The sequence below is a fragment of the Engystomops pustulosus genome, chromosome 11 (assembly GCF_040894005.1).
Source record: "Engystomops pustulosus chromosome 11, aEngPut4.maternal, whole genome shotgun sequence".
Lineage (NCBI taxonomy): Eukaryota > Metazoa > Chordata > Amphibia > Anura > Leptodactylidae > Engystomops > Engystomops pustulosus.
Genome location: NC_092421.1, coordinates 1,287,449 through 1,306,313, shown reverse-complemented (window position 1 = coordinate 1,306,313; position 18,865 = coordinate 1,287,449). Strand labels below are relative to the sequence as shown.

Below are 18,865 nucleotides of genomic sequence, written 5' to 3'. Positions count from 1 at the left end.
AGTGGGATAAATTAAGGGCAAACCTAGGAAAACATGATGGGAACATACAAAGGTCGTGTAGACCCAAGACCCAACATGACCAGTCCTCCCCCCTGCCCCCTGCCCTCTGACCTCTGCTCTGAATCAAGGACATTTCTAGTGGTGGTTCATATCAAGTACAAAGGCATCTACAATTAGGACATAGTAATGATACCTACAAAAATCGGCCCCCAAAAAGGAATTCCACTTATTAATGTTATGCCGGGACTAGTGAAAGCCAAGCCGATTCCAAATGCAATCTCCAGGATGGCGGCAACAATCGTCACAATCTGAAACACAAAGAAACAAAACATTAAAGAACTTTTTAGGTCAATATCCTATTTTTGCATTGTTTTTTGAATAACCCAAATTGTATCATCTTTTATTGTTGTGCGTTTCAGCTGTTCTTGCTGTATCAGCAGCTGCCTGGCATTAGCAGTCACAGTCCGGCTCATCATTCATCACATTTTAGCCTTTCCACCCCAGAAGAGCGCGGTCCAGATGTCTGTGATACAGGCAAGTAATTACAGCGTTACCTTTATAATACAGGTCTGAGAAGTAAAGGGTAAACTCGTTGTTCTTTGTAACAAAAAATATTGGAAGACAATTAAAATAATGACAAATTTCCATCCACTGTGAACTTTGGTGGAATAAAGGCTCCAGTGCTAGACACAACTGAAAAGGAAAAAGAATCGGAGATCAGAGTTGTTCCAAATTCGGGTTTGAAGGTTTATCTGAATTTCACAACACAATTTGGTTCAGGCCACAACTTTGAAATCAATTGGGACGTGGATTTTAAAACCCAAAAAGGACTGGAAAGGGCTGGAGGGCTGGAGAGCCGCAGGGTTGGAAAGAGCCGGAAAGCCGCAGGGCTGGAGGGCCGGAGAGACGCAGGGCTGGAGGGCTGGAGAGCCGCAGGGCTGGAGGGCTGGAAAGCCGGAGGGCTGGAGAGCTGGAAAGGGCTGGAGGACTGGAGAGCCGCAGGGTTGGAAAGAGCCGGAAAGCCGCAGGGCTGGAGGGCCGGAGAGACGCAGGGCTGGAGGGCTGGAGAGCTGGAGGGCCGGAGAGCCGCAGGGCTGGAGGGCTGGAGAGCTGGAAAGCCGGAGGGCTGGAGAGCTGGAAAGCCGCAGGGCTGGAGGGCCGGAGAGCCGCAGGGTTGGAGGGCCGGAAAGCCGCAGGGCTGGAGAGCTGGAAAGCCGCAGGGCTGGAGAGCTGGAAAGCTGCAGGGCTGGAGGGCCGGAGAGCCGCAGGGTTGGAGAGCTGGAAAGCCGGAGGGCTGGAAAGGGCTGGAGAGCTGGAAAGGGCTGGAGAGCTGGAAAGGGCTGGAGGGCCGGAGAGGGCTGGAAAGGGCTGGAGAGAGCTGGAAAGTGTTGGAAAGAGCTGGAGAGCTGGAAGACTGGAAAGGGCTGGAGGGTTTCTGCTCCTGGATCCCTGGCCTCAGCTCTAGGATGCTGCGTGGTCTTTTGCTTGAACAGATGAGTTGTAGAAAAGACCTGCTGCTGTTTCCCTGTGGCTTTGCTAAAAGTGGTGGCGTGGTGCTGGGATGACCGGATGAGGAAGCCGTGTACCTGGAGGAGCCAACTGGGGTCAATGAGTGATTACCAGCAAATCCTGGGTGGGGGCAGAATGTGAGCCAGAGAAGGTACAAGAAGGTAGTAACCAAAGTAAGTTTTCATCCCATATAAAAAGAACTTCCCCATCTTTAACATTAAGGGCGCGTTCACACGTAGTGTTTTGACCTGCGTTTTCATTGCGTTTGAAACGCATATACAACAGCTGAGGAGGTGATTTGCCTAATTACATCACTGTTAACATTTCCGTTTACAAAACGCATTGTAAACGCGATGTTAACGCATGCGCTAACAACGTGTTAACGCATGTGTTTTGTTAACACATGCGTTAACATTGCGTTTACAAGCGTAAACGGTAATGTAATTAGGCAAATCACCTCACATCAGCTGTTGTATATGCGTTTCAAACGCAACCAAAACGTAACGTGTGAACGCGCCCTAAGTCTGTCTATAGAAACCTTTGTGAAGATGGAATGAGATGAAGTGGAGAAACTTTTTGTATTGAATTTGCCTTGTGCATTAATAAAAAATAAAGAATATAAATAATGACAACGTTAAACCCATCTCTCCGCTGCGGCTGGAAAATGTATTTATTCTATTATTCACTGCGGGATAATTAATGTGTCATTTACTGCCATGTGTTTGAGCTAATCTTCCAGTTCTCTTTCATTGTTACATTTTCTTGGATGGGTTTAGATTAGGGGAAGGATACGATGTAGCAATGCGGACGACTCGTTATGAAGGTTTTGTGTTGTTCCCATGGTTTCAGTAATTGTTACGTCTGATCATTGATTGTTCTGTCCGTCTGTGTAGGAAGATTAATAATGAAGACTGGAGTCTCAGAACTGAACAGTGTGAATGATCGCTGCTGGGGGTTCAGTGCATTATGATATCAATATTCAATACATATCGGGTATTAGACTTTATGCCACTCACATATGGAGATATTGTTATCTGTAAAATGATACTTTATTCTACACAATCGCTTAATTGTTTATCTTTTCTCTGTGGGCGCGGTCACACGTCGCATTTACTGCATGTGTTTAAAAACGCATTGCTACAGCTGAAGGGAGATTTGCCTAATTAAACAGCTGTTAACGCTTGCGTTTACAAAACGCATGCGCTAACCGCGATGTTAATGCATGTGTTAACAATGTGTTAACAAACACTTGCGCCAACCGTGATGTTAACACATGTGTTAACAATGTGTTAACACTTGCGTTTTGTAAACAGCTGTTTAATTAGGCAAATCTCCCTTCAGCTGTAGCAATGCGTTTTTAAACACATGCAGTAAATGCGACGTGTGACCGCACCCTGTTTGTTTTGGCTCTTTTTTGTCTCTTCTCCATCTGCTTCTTTGGTAATTTATCATTCTAACTTTTTTCTTGTGTTAAAGGAGTTTTCCCATCTGGACATTTACATTTAATTATTTCATTTGCCTTATGAAAACATGACTTTGGGACTTAAAATTACCGCTGTAAAAACCCAACCCCCCAAAATCCCTCTATTCATTACCAGGCGTACACAGACGTTAGATGTAAAGTAGACAGCGGCCGCATTTATTATAACAAACATCATCATTAATCAATAACATTGCATAACATTACAATTTACATTAAACTCAGCTAGCAAAGGGGTTCCGGGGGGCATCTAAATTACCATCAAAGCAGCTGCCACAAAGTCTCACTTGTCCCCGGCCGTATATGCGCCTGACCAGGGACCCAAAATGGAGACTTCCGCACCTCCTGAGATCCTTGCTCCCAGGAATTCACCATTTCTCTGTTAAACAACTATTCTGGGGACTGGACACCCCCCGTGGTGCCAGCTCCCCCGTCTCAACACCTCCTTTTTGCCCCCGAGAACCCCTCCTACATCCGCCGCTGCGACATTGTTTTTGGCCCCCCATCTGCATCCCTTATTATAAAGGGGCGGGCGGGAAAATTGTTCTTTTCTCCTCAGATTCCAGTGACAGACTGACACTGCCTCGTGTCCGTATATTTACCAATATTCCCAAACCCTCCCCTGTACGTGACTGCTCACTACTTACTGTAACATCTCCCCCTCCATCTCTGACCTTCACCTAACCCCATAGATAGCTCCCATTTAACCCCTTGTCATGCTGCTATTGCGTTACATTGCATTCACTTCATTGCTCCTTTTCTTCAATTGAAAGTCATAAAAAAAAATGTTCCTGTGTGAAGATAATTTCTCATAAATGTCGTCATGTTGTGCCTTAGAAATGAGACTGTGTCCTTGGATACGACCACCTCACACTCTGGCAGCGGTGGCCAGACATGCGCTATTGAGTCCTGCCTGACCTCCTGCATCCAGCGATCATTACCACAGGACGGCTGCGGGACCTGCAGTAACTCCAGGACATTTCATATACAAATACAATTTGTGTCTTTGTGCAATTCCTCCAGCAGAGGTGGTCGTATCCAGATAACATTGAAATTTGCAACTTTTAGAACATCTGGGATAGAAGACACATGAGTCTTACTGACGATAAACAAATGTCCAGCCGACATCAGTGCAGAAAAAAATCGCAAAAAAATCATAAAAAATGAAAGATAAATGACCCCTTTGTCTTTGCTCTTGTTAAGAATTGGATTAGTAGATTATGTGGAACTATTGTAGGTTTTGGTATAAATTGTTTGGTTACACATTTCTATTACTGGTGAATACGGTGTTAATGAAGTTCTTAATATCACCGCTATGTTATCCCATTGGGTAGGTGAGGAGATTGTCCGGGGCTGTCCGTGCTTACTGGTCCATGTGTGGGTTGTGAGCTGCACCTCTGGAGTAATAGCGTTGCAGATTGAGTCCACAAGCTGCTGGGGAAGGGTGGGGACTGACTGTTGGGAGAAGGACTAGGGCTCAGCCACCACATCACATCTTTACAGCTGTCCATCCTCACCAGCCTGATTGGGAATATGTCAAAGGACAACAATTTGGAAATGTTCCTATTAAGGTCCTGGAAATGTGCATGATTTAGAGGCTGGAGAGCTGAGCAGATGCTGTGGATGGGTGGCCCTGGTGCTGCTGGTAGTGGGGACACATCCTCCTTTTGCAGGGGGACCGGTTGCCTTGTGACTTGAGAGGCAGGTAACAGGCCGGGACATCTGAAGCAATGGGAGGAACCTTAGGTGTTTCCAGGTTTTTTTGGTCTTGCAGCCCAAGGGATCGTCAGTTAGGTTCCCCCTTACCAGGTCGGTTTATCTGCTTTAGGCAGGGCCTTAGCCCACAGGGACATCGCAGGGTGAGTTCCCACCACTTACCTAGTCTGACAGCGAGCGCCAAGCCTGGTTGTGGTTGTGCGGTTTGCTGGACGGGTACTGACACCTTTTCTCCAGCTGAGAGAAATTATTCGATTGGAGAGCTGTTGGCCATCAAACTTGCTTTAGAAGAATGGCGGTATCTTCTGGAAGGAGCTCCATCCCGTGAGTGTGTACACTGACCACAAGAACTTACTGTACCTCCAGACAGCCCAGCGCCTGAATCCCAGGCAAGCCCGCCGGTCACTGTTCTTCTCCCGCTTCGACTTGCTGATTCATTTTCGTCTGACAGACAAGAATGTCAAGGCTGATGCACTGCCCGTGCTTCGGATATTAAGGAAGAACCAGCTCCTTGGCATATAATTTCTCCGGACCAGCTTGTTGTTGCAGCTCCAGTGGATCTTCGGCAGCTACCTCCCGGCAAGACATATGTCTTGGGGACATTCTTCTCGTCTGGTTGGGGACCCAGGGCTGCAACGCTTCGTGGCCCTCATCTCCTGCTACTACTGGTGGACAGACCTGGTCAAAGATGTTCGGGAGTTTGTGGGATCCTGCTCCTCCTGTGCCCGCAATAAAGCCTCTCGTCTCAAACCGGCTGGACTGTTACTTCCGTTGCTAATACCCAGTCGCCCGTGGTCTCACGTGGCAACGGACTTTGTCACCGACCCGCCTGTCTCCTCAGGCAGTACTGTCAACTGGGTGATGACGGACCCGTTTTCCAAAATGTCTCATTTTGTTCCCCTTCAGGTCTTCCGGGTTCCCCACAGCTTGCCAGTTTGTTCTTCAAACATATATTCCGGCTGCATGGCCTTCCGCTACACATTGTGTCTGATTCTGGCATTCCCTGTGTAACCAGTTGCAGGTCAACCTTGACTTTTCTTCTGCCTACCACCCTCGGTCGAATGGTCAAGTAGAGAGGGTGAACCAGACTCTACCAGAACCCCGTCAAGACAATGGGGCTGACTTACTACCTGAGTTTTCCTATAATTCCTTGGACTCGGGGTCTACGTGCTTGGCTCCATTCTTTGTGGTCTATGGACGTATTCCTTGCCTTCCTCTTCCGCTGTCTACTCTCTCTGATGTCCCTGCGGTAGAGGATCTGGTGCAGGACCTCAAGTCTATTTGGGACCAGACCCACCAGTCCCTTCTTTGAGCCACGGACCGCGTCAAGACCCAGGCTGATGGGTAGGACTCCTCCTGTCTTCTCTCCTGGTGATGTCTATGAGGTTAAAGAGTTTCTGGACATGAAGATTGTGGTAAGTGGTAAGCGGTTCTTTCTTGTAGACTGGAAGGGGTCCGGGTCTGAGCTCCTTTAGAGGGACCAAGAAGAAGAGGGGTAGGCCGAAGGTGGGGGGAGTACTGTCACGGGTACCCCTGTGATCCATATCGCGGATCGCGGGTGCACCTGTGCCTCTCTCCGCTGCGTTGGCCCTGCTCCCTTGGACTTACCTCTTGTTCCTGTCCGGACTAGGCCCAGGTGATTGGCGCTGGCCACTTCTGGGTCTGCATTTAATCCGGCGGCTCCCATAATTCCCCACCGGATTTTTAAGCCATTTCCCTGAAGTGAAAGCCCTCCTGTGTATCCTGTATTCCTGTCCCATGTACCAATCCGTTCCTGTGTTCCTTCCTGCACTTTTCTCCTGCTGTCACCCCGGGTACAGACTGTCTCCTGCATTACTACCTCGGCTGCCACCATGGACTAGTCGCACCTGTGGAACGACCTGGTGGTATCCTGCCACAGCAAGTCCATCCCACTCCGCGCGGCGCTCTGGTGAAGACCAGGTGCCACTTAGACTCCGGTGTCGGCTAGTACCACCTCCCGTGGAGGTCCAGAGGGTCCACAGACTCACAGCCCTGACTAATCCTGCACTATAGCAGCCTATGAGTAGCCTAATGTAGATTTTCATAGTGCCCCAATAATGGCAGTTATTTCACATTTCCACCTGTCCCTAATAACAGGAGCCACAGCTATACACCTAGGTGCCTGGACCAGGGGAATTGCAGTTTTTTTCTGAAATCCCAAATCTTTTTTTCCAAAATCTAGATGACTGACCCTATGACAAGCAGCATCCTCTCCGTAGCAGTCTCTTGTGTGTGATGGCATCTAGACCCTGCTCCTATACTGTTTGAGTCTCATGTCCAGCCTGGCCAATCACAGAGGACAAGCCAGTGGATCCTCAGGGGCTGGAAGCTGCTTGATTTGAACATGGACCCCGATCCCAAACAGCAGAGCTTGTTCGATCTCCTGGACCTGAATTATGCCCTTCAGGTTGGGTTAAAATAATGAAATATATTATACAGAGACTGAAATCTGTAACATTAGGGTTATTTCCTCTGAATGTCTATAGCAGTGATGGGTAACCTATGGCACTGGTGTCAGAGGTGGCACTCGGAGCCCTTTCTGTGGGCACTCAGGCCATCACCAGAGATGACTCCAGGTATCTTCCTGCAGTCCCAGACAGCCCAGGACTTGCTGTGCACAGAGCTATTATAAAGTGACAGCTGTACCTGGGACTATTTTCTGCTGTATTGATGCCTCAGGGGCTGGTATCAATGAAAACTGTGACAGAGAAGGGAGTATAAATCACTAATTACATTTCTGTGTTGGCACTTTGCGATAAATAAGCGGATCTTTCTTGTAGTTTGGGCACTCGGCCTCTAAAAGGTTTGCCATCACTGCTATAGACAGAGCCATCACTGGTCTATAAGAAGGAAGGAAAGACTGGTAGACATGAAGTCCTGCAGACCACCTCCAGGCATCTTTGGCTGCTTCTCAGAGTTGCGCATCATCATAAATGTGAAATAATACATCTTGTAACTGAGCCACAGCGCAATCATCTGGTGAGCAGCCGGACATAAGACATTTACTGTATGTAGTTTTATGTAAGAAAATCATGGACAAAAATTATGACAAATCAAAGGCTTATCATTCTTTCCTATTGGTGCCTATTCTATGTCTACTTACCCCCAAGGCTTTTGGTTTGCCCCTCAGGAATGTTGTGAAGAAAGGAGATGAAGGGTCTGTATTTGGGGCCACTATTCCAGCCACATTCCATTGTGGTGGCCCCGTGGCTACATTCCACGCCTGTGCTGGAGAAGAAGCATTGTATCCGGGATATGGAGAAGGGACATTCTGTATGTAGGTTGGAACTTGTGTATTCCAGTTAGGGACAGATGTCGGAGCCGGGCTCTGTGGGGTGTAGCCAGGAGGGGAATTCTCATTATTTGTTGTGGACATTGTGGACACCGACACTGAAAGAAACAATGTAACATTAGTTTGTAATTTACAACAAGTGGAACGGTAAATATCATCTTATATGTTACTAAGCATATTACACTGGATGTGCTGTCTGTAGCGTCCAGCTGCTGCTACTGTTCTGTGCTGTAGCGATTCCTGCTCCAATCCCTGGTTGTTCTTTATGGGGGGATCTGTATACCCAAAATTGCAGTTCTATTTAGTGACAAAATCGAATAGGAACAAATCTGTTTGACATACATGCATATGCAGCTGCTGTAGTGATTTGTGGACCTCTCACTAGGTGTCAGTTGTGAGGTATCTGTATAACACACATTGCCATAACTTTTTGGGCCTATAGTTTACAGCCAGATTTACGTGTCAGATCCACATAGTTTATAAACCACTATGTCAGACAGAAAGGTGGCAGGTGGAGCAGGCAGAGGTGGCAGCACAGTAAGGGGATGTCGCAGCAGGGGTGACTCTGTGAGGCTAGAACTGCCGTTGTCATCTAGCGACAGTGTGTTCATCAACAACCCAAAGGTTGTTGAATGGTTGACCAGGTCATCCAATTCCTCTAATATAACATCTGACAACCCCAGCCAAGAGTCTGTGGGTTCGTCAGATACAACAATTAGTTGGCATGGCCCAGGTGCAGGTCAGCGGCCCTCACCTGTCCTCAACCAGGCTCTGTCCTGTTCCTTTCCCGCAGCCAGAGAGCTACTAGGTGGTCTGGGCTCCGCGCCACTATTCAGCGAGGACAAAGTGTTTGAGGACAGTCAGCAGCTGCTTGGCAGTGAAGAGGTGGGGCAGACATCTGCTGCTTCCTGCAGTAGGCAGGCTGTGTATACTGACATGTGGGCATACGTCCGGCGCCATGAGGAGGGGTTAACCCCTCCCCTCTCCACGGTTCATGGCCCAAAACACAGGGAAAGATAAGACGTGTCCTATCTTTTCTTTGTGTACGGAGTGGTACAGTGGCACCGCATCGCTCCGTTCAGCCATTGTCGGTCTATAGGGGATGGATGTATGGCCGCAAGCTTGCAGCCGTATATAGATCTCCTACAGTCATGTGAAAGTGGCCTTAATATGTGAATTTTAATTTCAGAAAATAATCAATATTATAGATCACTGCTAAATCCAGAGGTGACTCTTCCCTCCTCATCCTATTGGATCTATCGGCAGCGTTTGATACTGTGGACCACCAGCTCCTCCTCAGGGGCTTCGCACCATTGGCAGAAGGACCCTGCAGTCTCCTCTCTCTGACTGCACTTTCAGTGTCTCCTTTTCTGGATCTTTCTCTTCTCTTCTTCCTCTCAGTTTCGGGGTCCTCAGGGCTCAGTCCTAGGTCCTCATCTCTTCTCCCTCTACACTGCCTATACTGGCCTAACCATCAGCAGATTTGGTTTTCAATATTATCTCTGTGCTCATGACACCCAGCTATGTACTGTAGCTCCCAACTGTCCCGGATTGGCTGGGACAGTCCTGTTTTTTTCCCCTCTGCCTCGCGTCACGGGCAGAGCTGGGAGATTGTCACGGATATTCTCTCCAGGTCCCGCACGGGCTGGGGTTGTCCCGGCTCTGTGTCCCGCCTAGTAAAGACTTTCAAAGCCAGAACCTGCCATACTGAATGGCTTCTACAGACATCAGGCAGGGAATCCTTCTGAGAGATCGGGTTAGCCGAGAGCAGGGACCACGTCATCAGGGAGAGATCACAATCTGTCCATATATGGTCTCCACATCTCCTAGGGCAGTGATGGTGAACCTTTTAGAGCCTCAGTGCCCAAACTTCAACCAAAAGCCACTTATTTATTGCAAAGTGCCAGCGCAGCAATGTATTTCTCTTTGTTCATTGACAACTTTCAATCCTTCAGCCTCCCAAGGACACCAACCCAGCTGAAAGGAGGAGGGCAAATTCATCTATCATTGTAGGAAGATTCTGCAGGCAGATTCTTTGAGTTCTGTCTGGTGAACTTTATTCTGGGGTGATGGCCTGGGTGCCCACTGAAAGGGCTCAGAGTGCCGCCTCTGGCACCCGTGCCATAGGTTCGCCACCCCTGTCCTAGGGCTTCCCCAGACACAAGGGGGCAGATTTATCAATTGTCTGAAAGTCAGAATATTTCCAGTTGCCCATGGCAACCAATCACAGCTCAGCTTTCATTTCACCAGTGCTCATGAATATTTTAAAGGGGAGCTGTGATTGGTTGCCATGGGCAACTGGAAATATTCTGACTTTCAGATACCTGATAAATCTGCCCCAAGGTCTCTATTTAATTCAATTAAATACATTTTAGCCTAGCCCAGGATTCAAACCCAGACCCTCTGCAGTCCAACTGACGTAGAGACACAGAACCTCGATCTACTGAGCTATGAGCTGTGATTCTCTAGCTGAGGATTTTTGGTAACTAAGAACTGTTACCTGTTACTGTTACACTGTGACACAGACTTAATGCAATGATATATAGAGAGGGATCTTCTCAGAGATTATCATTGTAACTATGGAGACAATTATTAATATAAATTTTATTATTTTTTATTATTATGGAGACGATTATTAATAATAGTAAAAATAATAATAATTGTCTCCATAATTACAATAATAATCTCTGAGAAGATCCCTCTCTATATATCATTGCATTAGTCTGTGTCACAGTGTAACAGTAGCAGTTACCATAAATCATCTAACTGTTATCTGATGAGCCTGTTGCCTAGTCTTTAAGGCACATGGATTCCAGGTTCTAGGTTCAAATCCCAACCTGAACTGTAAGCTCTTGTGTCTCCACTCATCCTCATAGACTGTAAGCTCTTGTGTCACCCCCTCATCCTCATAGACTGTAATCTCTTGTGTCCCCCCTCATCCTCATAGACTGTAAGCTCTTGTGTCCTCCCCTCATCCTCATAGACTGTAAGCTCTTGTGTCATCCCCTCATCCTCATAGACTGTAAGCTCTTGTGTCACCCCCTCATCCTCATAGATTGTAAGCTCTTGTGTCACCCCCTCATCCTCATAGACTGTAAGCTCTTGTGTCTCCCCTCATCCTCATAGACTGTAAGCTCTTGTGTCACCCCTCATCCTCATAGACTGTAAGCTCTTGTGTCCCCCCATCACCCTTATAGACTGTAAGCTCTTGTGTCTCCCCTCATCCTCATAGACTGTAAGCTCTTGTGTCTCCCCTATTCCTCATAGACTGTAAGCTCTTGTGTCCCCCTCATCCTCGTAGACTGTAAGCTCTTGTGTCCCCGCTCATCCTCATAGACCGTAAGTTCTTGTGTCTCCCCTCATCCTCATAGACCGTAAGTTCTTGTGTCTCCCCTCATCCTCATAGACTGTAAGCTCTCATTCCTATTGTTCCATATGAATGTTTGTGCTGTGTCCCCTATTATATTATATTTGTCCCCTATGATTTGTAAAGTACAGAATATGATGGCGATATATATAAATACAGATTATTGTTATTATTGTTATTGAGATACAATGGGGGTCATTTACTAAGGGCCCGATTCGTGTTTTCCCAAATATTTCCGATTTGCGCCGATTGTACCTGAATTGCCCCGTGATTTTGGCGCACGCGATCGGATTGTGGCGCATCGGCGCCGGCATGCGCGTGACGGAAATCGGGAATTTTAGAACGGAAAATGTGTCGCTTGGGATGTGCTTACCTTCACTCAGCCCGAGCCTGTGAACTCCAGTACGTTCAGATGCTCTTCAGCGCAGCATCGCCACCTGGTGGACGTCGGAGGAACTACCTTATTAAATCTTGGCCGGACCCGAATCCAGTGCAGAGAACGCGCCGCTGGATCGCGAATGGACCGGGTAAGTAAATGTGCCCCAGTGTATCAATGTAGAAGAAATACTTTTCAAATATAATAGAATCAAATAAGTGAATATAAGAAGGGGAGAGAATTTGCTGTATCCATGTCTTGGGTCGTGGGCACACCCATGCCCCTCTCCGTGGTGGCGCGACCCCAGCCCTCACTTACCTCTCCGGTCGCCCGAGCTGCCCCGCCTCCTCAGGCCGGCTCTCGAAGATTGGCGCTGGTTTCTATATAAACCTCTGCCGGATCTTTGAGTTCGTAGCCGTAGAGAAAGCGTCCACTGTGATTCCTGTTTTCCGTTCCTGTTCTGCTCTGATCTCCTGCTGTGACCTCAGACCTGTTCTTGGTTCTGTACCGCTGCCGCCAGCCCTGACTACCTGCCTGTCCCCGACCTCGAGCCTGGATTGTGAATCTGCACCTCGACCTCGGCTGGCACTGCCAACAAGTTACACCTGTGGAACGACCTGGTGGCACCACGACGCAGCAAGACCAACCCGCTTTGTGTCGGCTCTGGGGGAGACCGGGTGCCACTTAGATTCCGGTCCCAGGTGTCGGCTTGTGTCACCGTCCGAGGTGGTCCAGGGGGTTCACTGACCCCGAATCCTGACAACGAGTGCGAGTTGTTATCAGAAAAGAACCATGTGACTATAAGTCCAATCTAAGGGCTGAAATCATTGACCACCATTTACTATGTGAACAGCTTCAATACTTTGTGACCGATGGCAGATGATCTTTGGGCATTTTGTACAGAGGCCGGGACCTAAAGCTGCTCCAAAGTGGCCACATAACAGTCTGCCATGGTAAGGAGTCAGGGCGCTGCAGCATCTACTGCTCACAATGGAAGAGCGAAGGAAGATCCAACAGCCCGTCCCCTGCTCCTCCTCACACCCAGAACATGGAGAACAACTGGAGGAAGGTGAGCAGAAACCGTCACCGGGTCAGGTGCCCTAAATCACTCTATGGGGACTTGTATCACACAGGCAGCAGCTACACTGCAGGAGACCCTCACCTAACAACTAATCATGGTGGAGACTTGGGTTACACTACAGCTAGTTATTAATGAGAGAAAAACCTTTATTTTCTATTTATATCCTAAATCCATTAAAAAAAATTACATGAGACATGGGGAGGGGAGGTCATTACTTGTGGAGGAGCTTCAGCAGGACCTGTCCTCATCCGTAATGTGAAGGAGACTGTGGCCACTGCTCAGTATCAGTCTCATAGATTCTGGGTACAGGATGTGGCCACTGCTCAGTATCAGTCTCATAGATTCTGGGTACAGGATGTGGCCACTGCTCAGTGTCAGTCTCATAGATTCTGGGTACAGGATGTGGCCACTGCTCAGTATCAGTCTCATAGATTCTGGGTACAGGATGTGGTCGCTGCTCAGTATCAGTCTCATAGATTCTGGGTACAGGATGTGGTCACTGCTCAGTATCAGTCTCATAGATTCTGGGTACAGGATGTGGCCACTGCTCAGTATCAGTCTCATAGATTCTGGGTACAGGATGTGGTCACTGCTCAGTATCAGTCTCATAGATTCTGGGTACAGGATGTGGCCACTGCTCAGTATCAGTCTCATAGATTCTGGGTACAGGATGTGGCCACTGCTCAGTATCAGTCTCATAGATTCTGGGTACAGGATGTGGCCACTGCTCAGTGTCAGTCTCATAGATTCTGGGTACAGGATGTGGTCACTGCTCAGTATCAGTCTCATAGATTCTGGGTACAGGATGTGGTCACTGCTCAGTATCAGTCTCATAGATTCTGGGTACAGGATGTGGTCACTGCTCAGTATCAGTCTCATAGATTCTGGGTACAGGATGTGGTCACTGCTCAGTATCAGTCTCATAGATTCTGGGTACAGGATGTGGCCACTGCTCAGTGTCAGTCTCATAGATTCTGGGTACAGGATGTGGTCACTGCTCAGTATCAGTCTCATAGATTCTGGGTACAGGATGTGGTCACTGCTCAGTATCAGTCTCATAGATTCTGGGTACAGGATGTGGCCACTGCTCAGTGTCAGTCTCATAGATTCTGGGTACAGGATGTGGCCACTGCTCAGTATCAGTCTCATAGATTCTGGGTACAGGATGTGGCCACTGCTCAGTGTCAGTCTCATAGATTCTGGGTACAGGATGTGGCCGCTGCTCAGTATCAGTCTCATAGATTCTGGGTACAGGATGTGGTCACTGCTCAGTATCAGTCTCATAGATTCTGGGTACAGGATGTGGTCGCTGCTCAGTATCAGTCTCATAGATTCTGGGTACAGGATGTGGCCACTGCTCAGTGTCAGTCTCATAGATTCTGGGTACAGGATGTGGTCACTGCTCAGTATCAGTCTCATAGATTCTGGGTACAGGATGTGGCCACTGCTCAGTATCAGTCTCATAGATTCTGGGTACAGGATGTGGCCACTGCTCAGTATCAGTCTCATAGATTCTGGGTACAGGATGTGGTCACTGCTCAGTATCAGTCTCATAGATTCTGGGTACAGGATGTGGCCACTGCTCAGTATCAGTCTCATAGATTCTGGGTACAGGATGTGGCCACTGCTCAGTATCAGTCTCATAGATTCTGGGTACAGGATGTGGTCACTGCTCAGTATCAGTCTCATAGATTCTGGGTACAGGATGTGGCCACTGCTCAGTATCAGTCTCATAGATTCTGGGTACAGGATGTGGCCACTGCTCAGTATCAGTCTCATAGATTCTGGGTACAGGATGTGGCCACTGCTCAGTGTCAGTCTCATAGATTCTGGGTACAGGATGTGGCCACTGCTCAGTATCAGTCTCATAGATTCTGGGTACAGGATGTGGCCACTGCTCAGTATCAGTCTCATAGATTCTGGGTACAGGATGTGGCCACTGCTCAGTGTCAGTCTCATAGATTCTGGGTACAGGATGTGGTCACTGCTCAGTATCAGTCTCATAGATTCTGGGTACAGGATGTGGTCACTGCTCAGTATCAGTCTCATAGATTCTGGGTACAGGATGTGGCCACTGCTCAGTGTCAGTCTCATAGATTCTGGGTACAGGATGTGGCCACTGCTCAGTATCAGTCTCATAGATTCTGGGTACAGGATGTGGTCACTGCTCAGTATCAGTCTCATAGATTCTGGGTACAGGATGTGGTCACTGCTCAGTGTCAGTCTCATAGATTCTGGGTACAGGATGTGGCCACTGCTCAGTATCAGTCTCATAGATTCTGGGTACAGGATGTGACCACTGCTCAGTATCAGTCTCATAGATTCTGGGTACAGGATGTGGTCACTGCTCAGTATCAGTCTCATAGATTCTGGGTACAGGATGTGGTCGCTGCTCAGTATCAGTCTCATAGATTCTGGGTACAGGATGTGGCCGCTGCTCAGTATCAGTCTCATAGATTCTGGGTACAGGATGTGGTCACTGCTCAGTATCAGTCTCATAGATTCTGGGTACAGGATGTGACCACTGCTCAGTGTCAGTCTCATAGATTCTGGGTACAGGATTTGGCCGCTGCTCAGTATCAGTCTCATAGATTCTGGGTACAGGATGTGGCCACTGCTCAGTGTCAGTCTCATAGATTCTGGGTACAGGATGTGGTCACTGCTCAGTATCAGTCTCATAGATTCTGGGTACAGGATGTGGTCACTGCTCAGTATCAGTCTCATAGATTCTGGGTACAGGATGTGGTCACTGCTCAGTATCAGTCTCATAGATTCTGGGTACAGGATGTGGCCACTGCTCAGTATCAGTCTCATAGATTCTGGGTACAGGATGTGGTCACTGCTCAGTGTCAGCCTCATAGATTCTGGGTACAGGATGTGGCCACTGCTCAGTATCAGTCTCATAGATTCTGGGTACAGGATGTGGTCACTGCTCAGTATCAGTCTCATAGATTCTGGGTACAGGATGTGGCCACTGCTCAGTATCAGTCTCATAGATTCTGGGTACAGGATGTGGCCACTGCTCAGTATCAGTCTCATAGATTCTGGGTACAGGATGTGGCCGCTGCTCAGTATCAGTCTCATAGATTCTGGGTACAGGATGTGACCACTGCTCAGTATCAGTCTCATAGATTCTGGGTACAGGATGTGGCCGCTGCTCAGTATCAGTCTCATAGATTCTGGGTACAGGATGTGGTCACTGCTCAGTATCAGTCTCATAGATTCTGGGTACAGGATGTGGTCACTGCTCAGTATCAGTCTCATAGATTCTGGGTACAGGATGTGGTCACTGCTCAGTATCAGTCTCATAGATTCTGGGTACAGGATGTGACCACTGCTCAGTATCAGTCTCATAGATTCTGGGTACAGGATGTGACCACTGCTCAGTATCAGTCTCATAGATTCTGGGTACAGGATGTGGCCACTCCTCAGTATCAGTCTCATAGATTCTGGGTACAGGATGTGGCCACTCCTCAGTATCAGTCTCATAGATTCTGGGTACAGGATGTGGTCACTGCTCAGTATCAGTCTCATAGATTCTGGGTACAGGATTTTGCCGCTGCTCAGTGTCAGTCTCATAGATTCTGGGTACAGGATTTTGCCGCTGCTCAGTGTCAGTCTCATAGATTCTGGGTACAGGATGTGGTCACTGCTCAGTATCAGTCTCATAGATTCTGGGTACAGGATGTGGCCACTGCTCAGTGTCAGTCTCATAGATTCTGGGTACAGGATGTGGCCACTGCTCAGTATCAGTCTCATAGATTCTGGGTACAGGATGTGGCCACTGCTCAGTGTCAGTCTCATAGATTCTGGGTACAGGATGTGGCCACTGCTCAGTATCAGTCTCATAGATTCTGGGTACAGGATGTGGTCACTGCTCAGTATCAGTCTCATAGATTCTGGGTACAGGATGTGACCGCTGCTCAGTATCAGTCTCATAGATTCTGGGTACAGGATGTGGCCACTGCTCAGTATCAGTCTCATAGATTCTGGGTACAGGATGTGGCCACTGCTCAGTATCAGTCTCATAGATTCTGGGTACAGGATGTGGTCACTGCTCAGTATCAGTCTCATAGATTCTGGGTACAGGATGTGGTCACTGCTCAGTATCAGTCTCATAGATTCTGGGTACAGGATGTGGTCACTGCTCAGTGTCAGTCTCATAGATTCTGGGTACAGGATGTGGTCACTGCTCAGTATCAGTCTCATAGATTCTGGGTACAGGATGTGGTCACTGCTCAGTATCAGTCTCATAGATTCTGGGTACAGGATGTGGTCACTGCTCAGTATCAGTCTCATAGATTCTGGGTACAGGATGTGGCCACTGCTCAGTATCAGTCTCATAGATTCTGGGTACAGGATGTGGTCACTGCTCAGTATCAGTCTCATAGATTCTGGGTACAGGATGTGACCGCTGCTCAGTATCAGTCTCATAGATTCTGGGTACAGGATGTGGCCACTGCTCAGTATCAGTCTCATAGATTCTGGGTACAGGATGTGGCCACTGCTCAGTATCAGTCTCATAGATTCTGGGTACAGGATGTGGTCACTGCTCAGTATCAGTCTCATAGATTCTGGGTACAGGATGTGGTCACTGCTCAGTATCAGTCTCATAGATTCTGGGTACAGGATTTGGCCGCTGCTCAGTATCAGTCTCATAGATTCTGGGTACAGGATGTGGTCACTGCTCAGTATCAGTCTCATAGATTCTGGGTACAGGATGTGGTCACTGCTCAGTATCAGTCTCATAGATTCTGGGTACAGGATGTGGCCACTGCTCAGTATCAGTCTCATAGATTCTGGGTACAGGATGTGGTCACTGCTCAGTATCAGTCTCATAGATTCTGGGTACAGGATGTGGTCACTGCTCAGTGTCAGTCTCATAGATTCTGGGTACAGGATGTGGCCACTGCTCAGTATCAGTCTCATAGATTCTGGGTACAGGATGTGGTCACTGCTCAGTATCAGTCTCATAGATTCTGGGTACAGGATGTGGCCACTGCTCAGTATCAGTCTCATAGATTCTGGGTACAGGATGTGGTCACTGCTCAGTATCAGTCTCATAGATTCTGGGTACAGGATGTGGTCACTGCTCAGTGTCAGTCTCATAGATTCTGGGTACAGGATGTGGCCGCTGCTCAGTATCAATCTCATAGATTCTGGGTACAGGATGTGGTCACTGCTCAGTGTCAGTCTCATAGATTCTGGGTACAGGATGTGGCCACTGCTCAGTATCAGTCTCATAGATTCTGGGTACAGGATGTGGTCACTGCTCAGTATCAGTCTCATAGATTCTGGGTACAGGATGTGGCCACTGCTCAGTATCAGTCTCATAGATTCTGGGTACAGGATGTGGTCACTGCTCAGTGTCAGTCTCATAGATTCTGGGTACAGGATGTGGCCACTGTCAGTGTCAGTCTCATAGATTCTGGGTACAGGATTTGGCCGCTCTCTGTAATGTTCCTTCCCCGGCACCTGACGCTCTACAGATCCTGTAACTCCCAACATCTGAGATTTTCACCTCAAACATACAAGAAAGAAAACTAAAGACATTTCACGTACAAAACACTATTACCCACAGATACTAGAGGTCCTGATATACTCACACGTCTCCATCGTGTATTGTGCAGTAAGTGATCTGTAGGATGGACTTACCTGTGTCACAATGTCAGCAGCTTCGTCAGACCTTCCTCTGATGGAAAACCCCGGCTCTTATGTTGTTCTGAGCTGAAACATTGAATGTCACTTGTCAAGAAATGCGAAGTTCTTTACTCCGGGAGCTGCTTATTCTTCTACTTCCTTGTGACATCGGCCTGGAGGGGAATTCAACGAAATGTTTATGTGAATTGAAGTCTTTCTCGACATTCATCTCCTTTTCAGAGTCCAGGCTCGGGGTCAGGCACAGGTAGGTAGTCAGGGCTGGCGGCAGAGATCCAGAGGTCAAAGGTCAGGTCCTAGGTCACAACTGAAGATCAACGTAGGAACGGGAACAGGAACAAGGAACAACGCACAGGGAAGCTTTC

General features: G+C 48.0%; 1 protein-coding gene across 3 annotated transcripts in view; it reads right to left on the bottom strand.

Moving 5' to 3' along the window:
* Positions 1–18,648, bottom strand: part of LOC140106323 (membrane-spanning 4-domains subfamily A member 4A-like) — a 47,169-nt gene extending 28,521 nt beyond the window's left edge. Inside the window, exons 1-4 of one of the 3 annotated variants that reach the window (XM_072130722.1) lie at positions 18,498–18,598; positions 8,201–8,293; positions 7,830–8,116; positions 198–308 (exon numbers count right to left, since the gene is read on the bottom strand). In XM_072130722.1, the coding sequence (XP_071986823.1) occupies positions 198–308; positions 7,830–8,102 (384 nt within the window). In that variant the 5' untranslated portion in view covers positions 8,103–8,116; positions 8,201–8,293; positions 18,498–18,598. The other 2 variants (XM_072130721.1, XM_072130720.1) reach the window with 2 other exon arrangements.
* Positions 18,649–18,865: the final 217 nt, after the last annotated feature.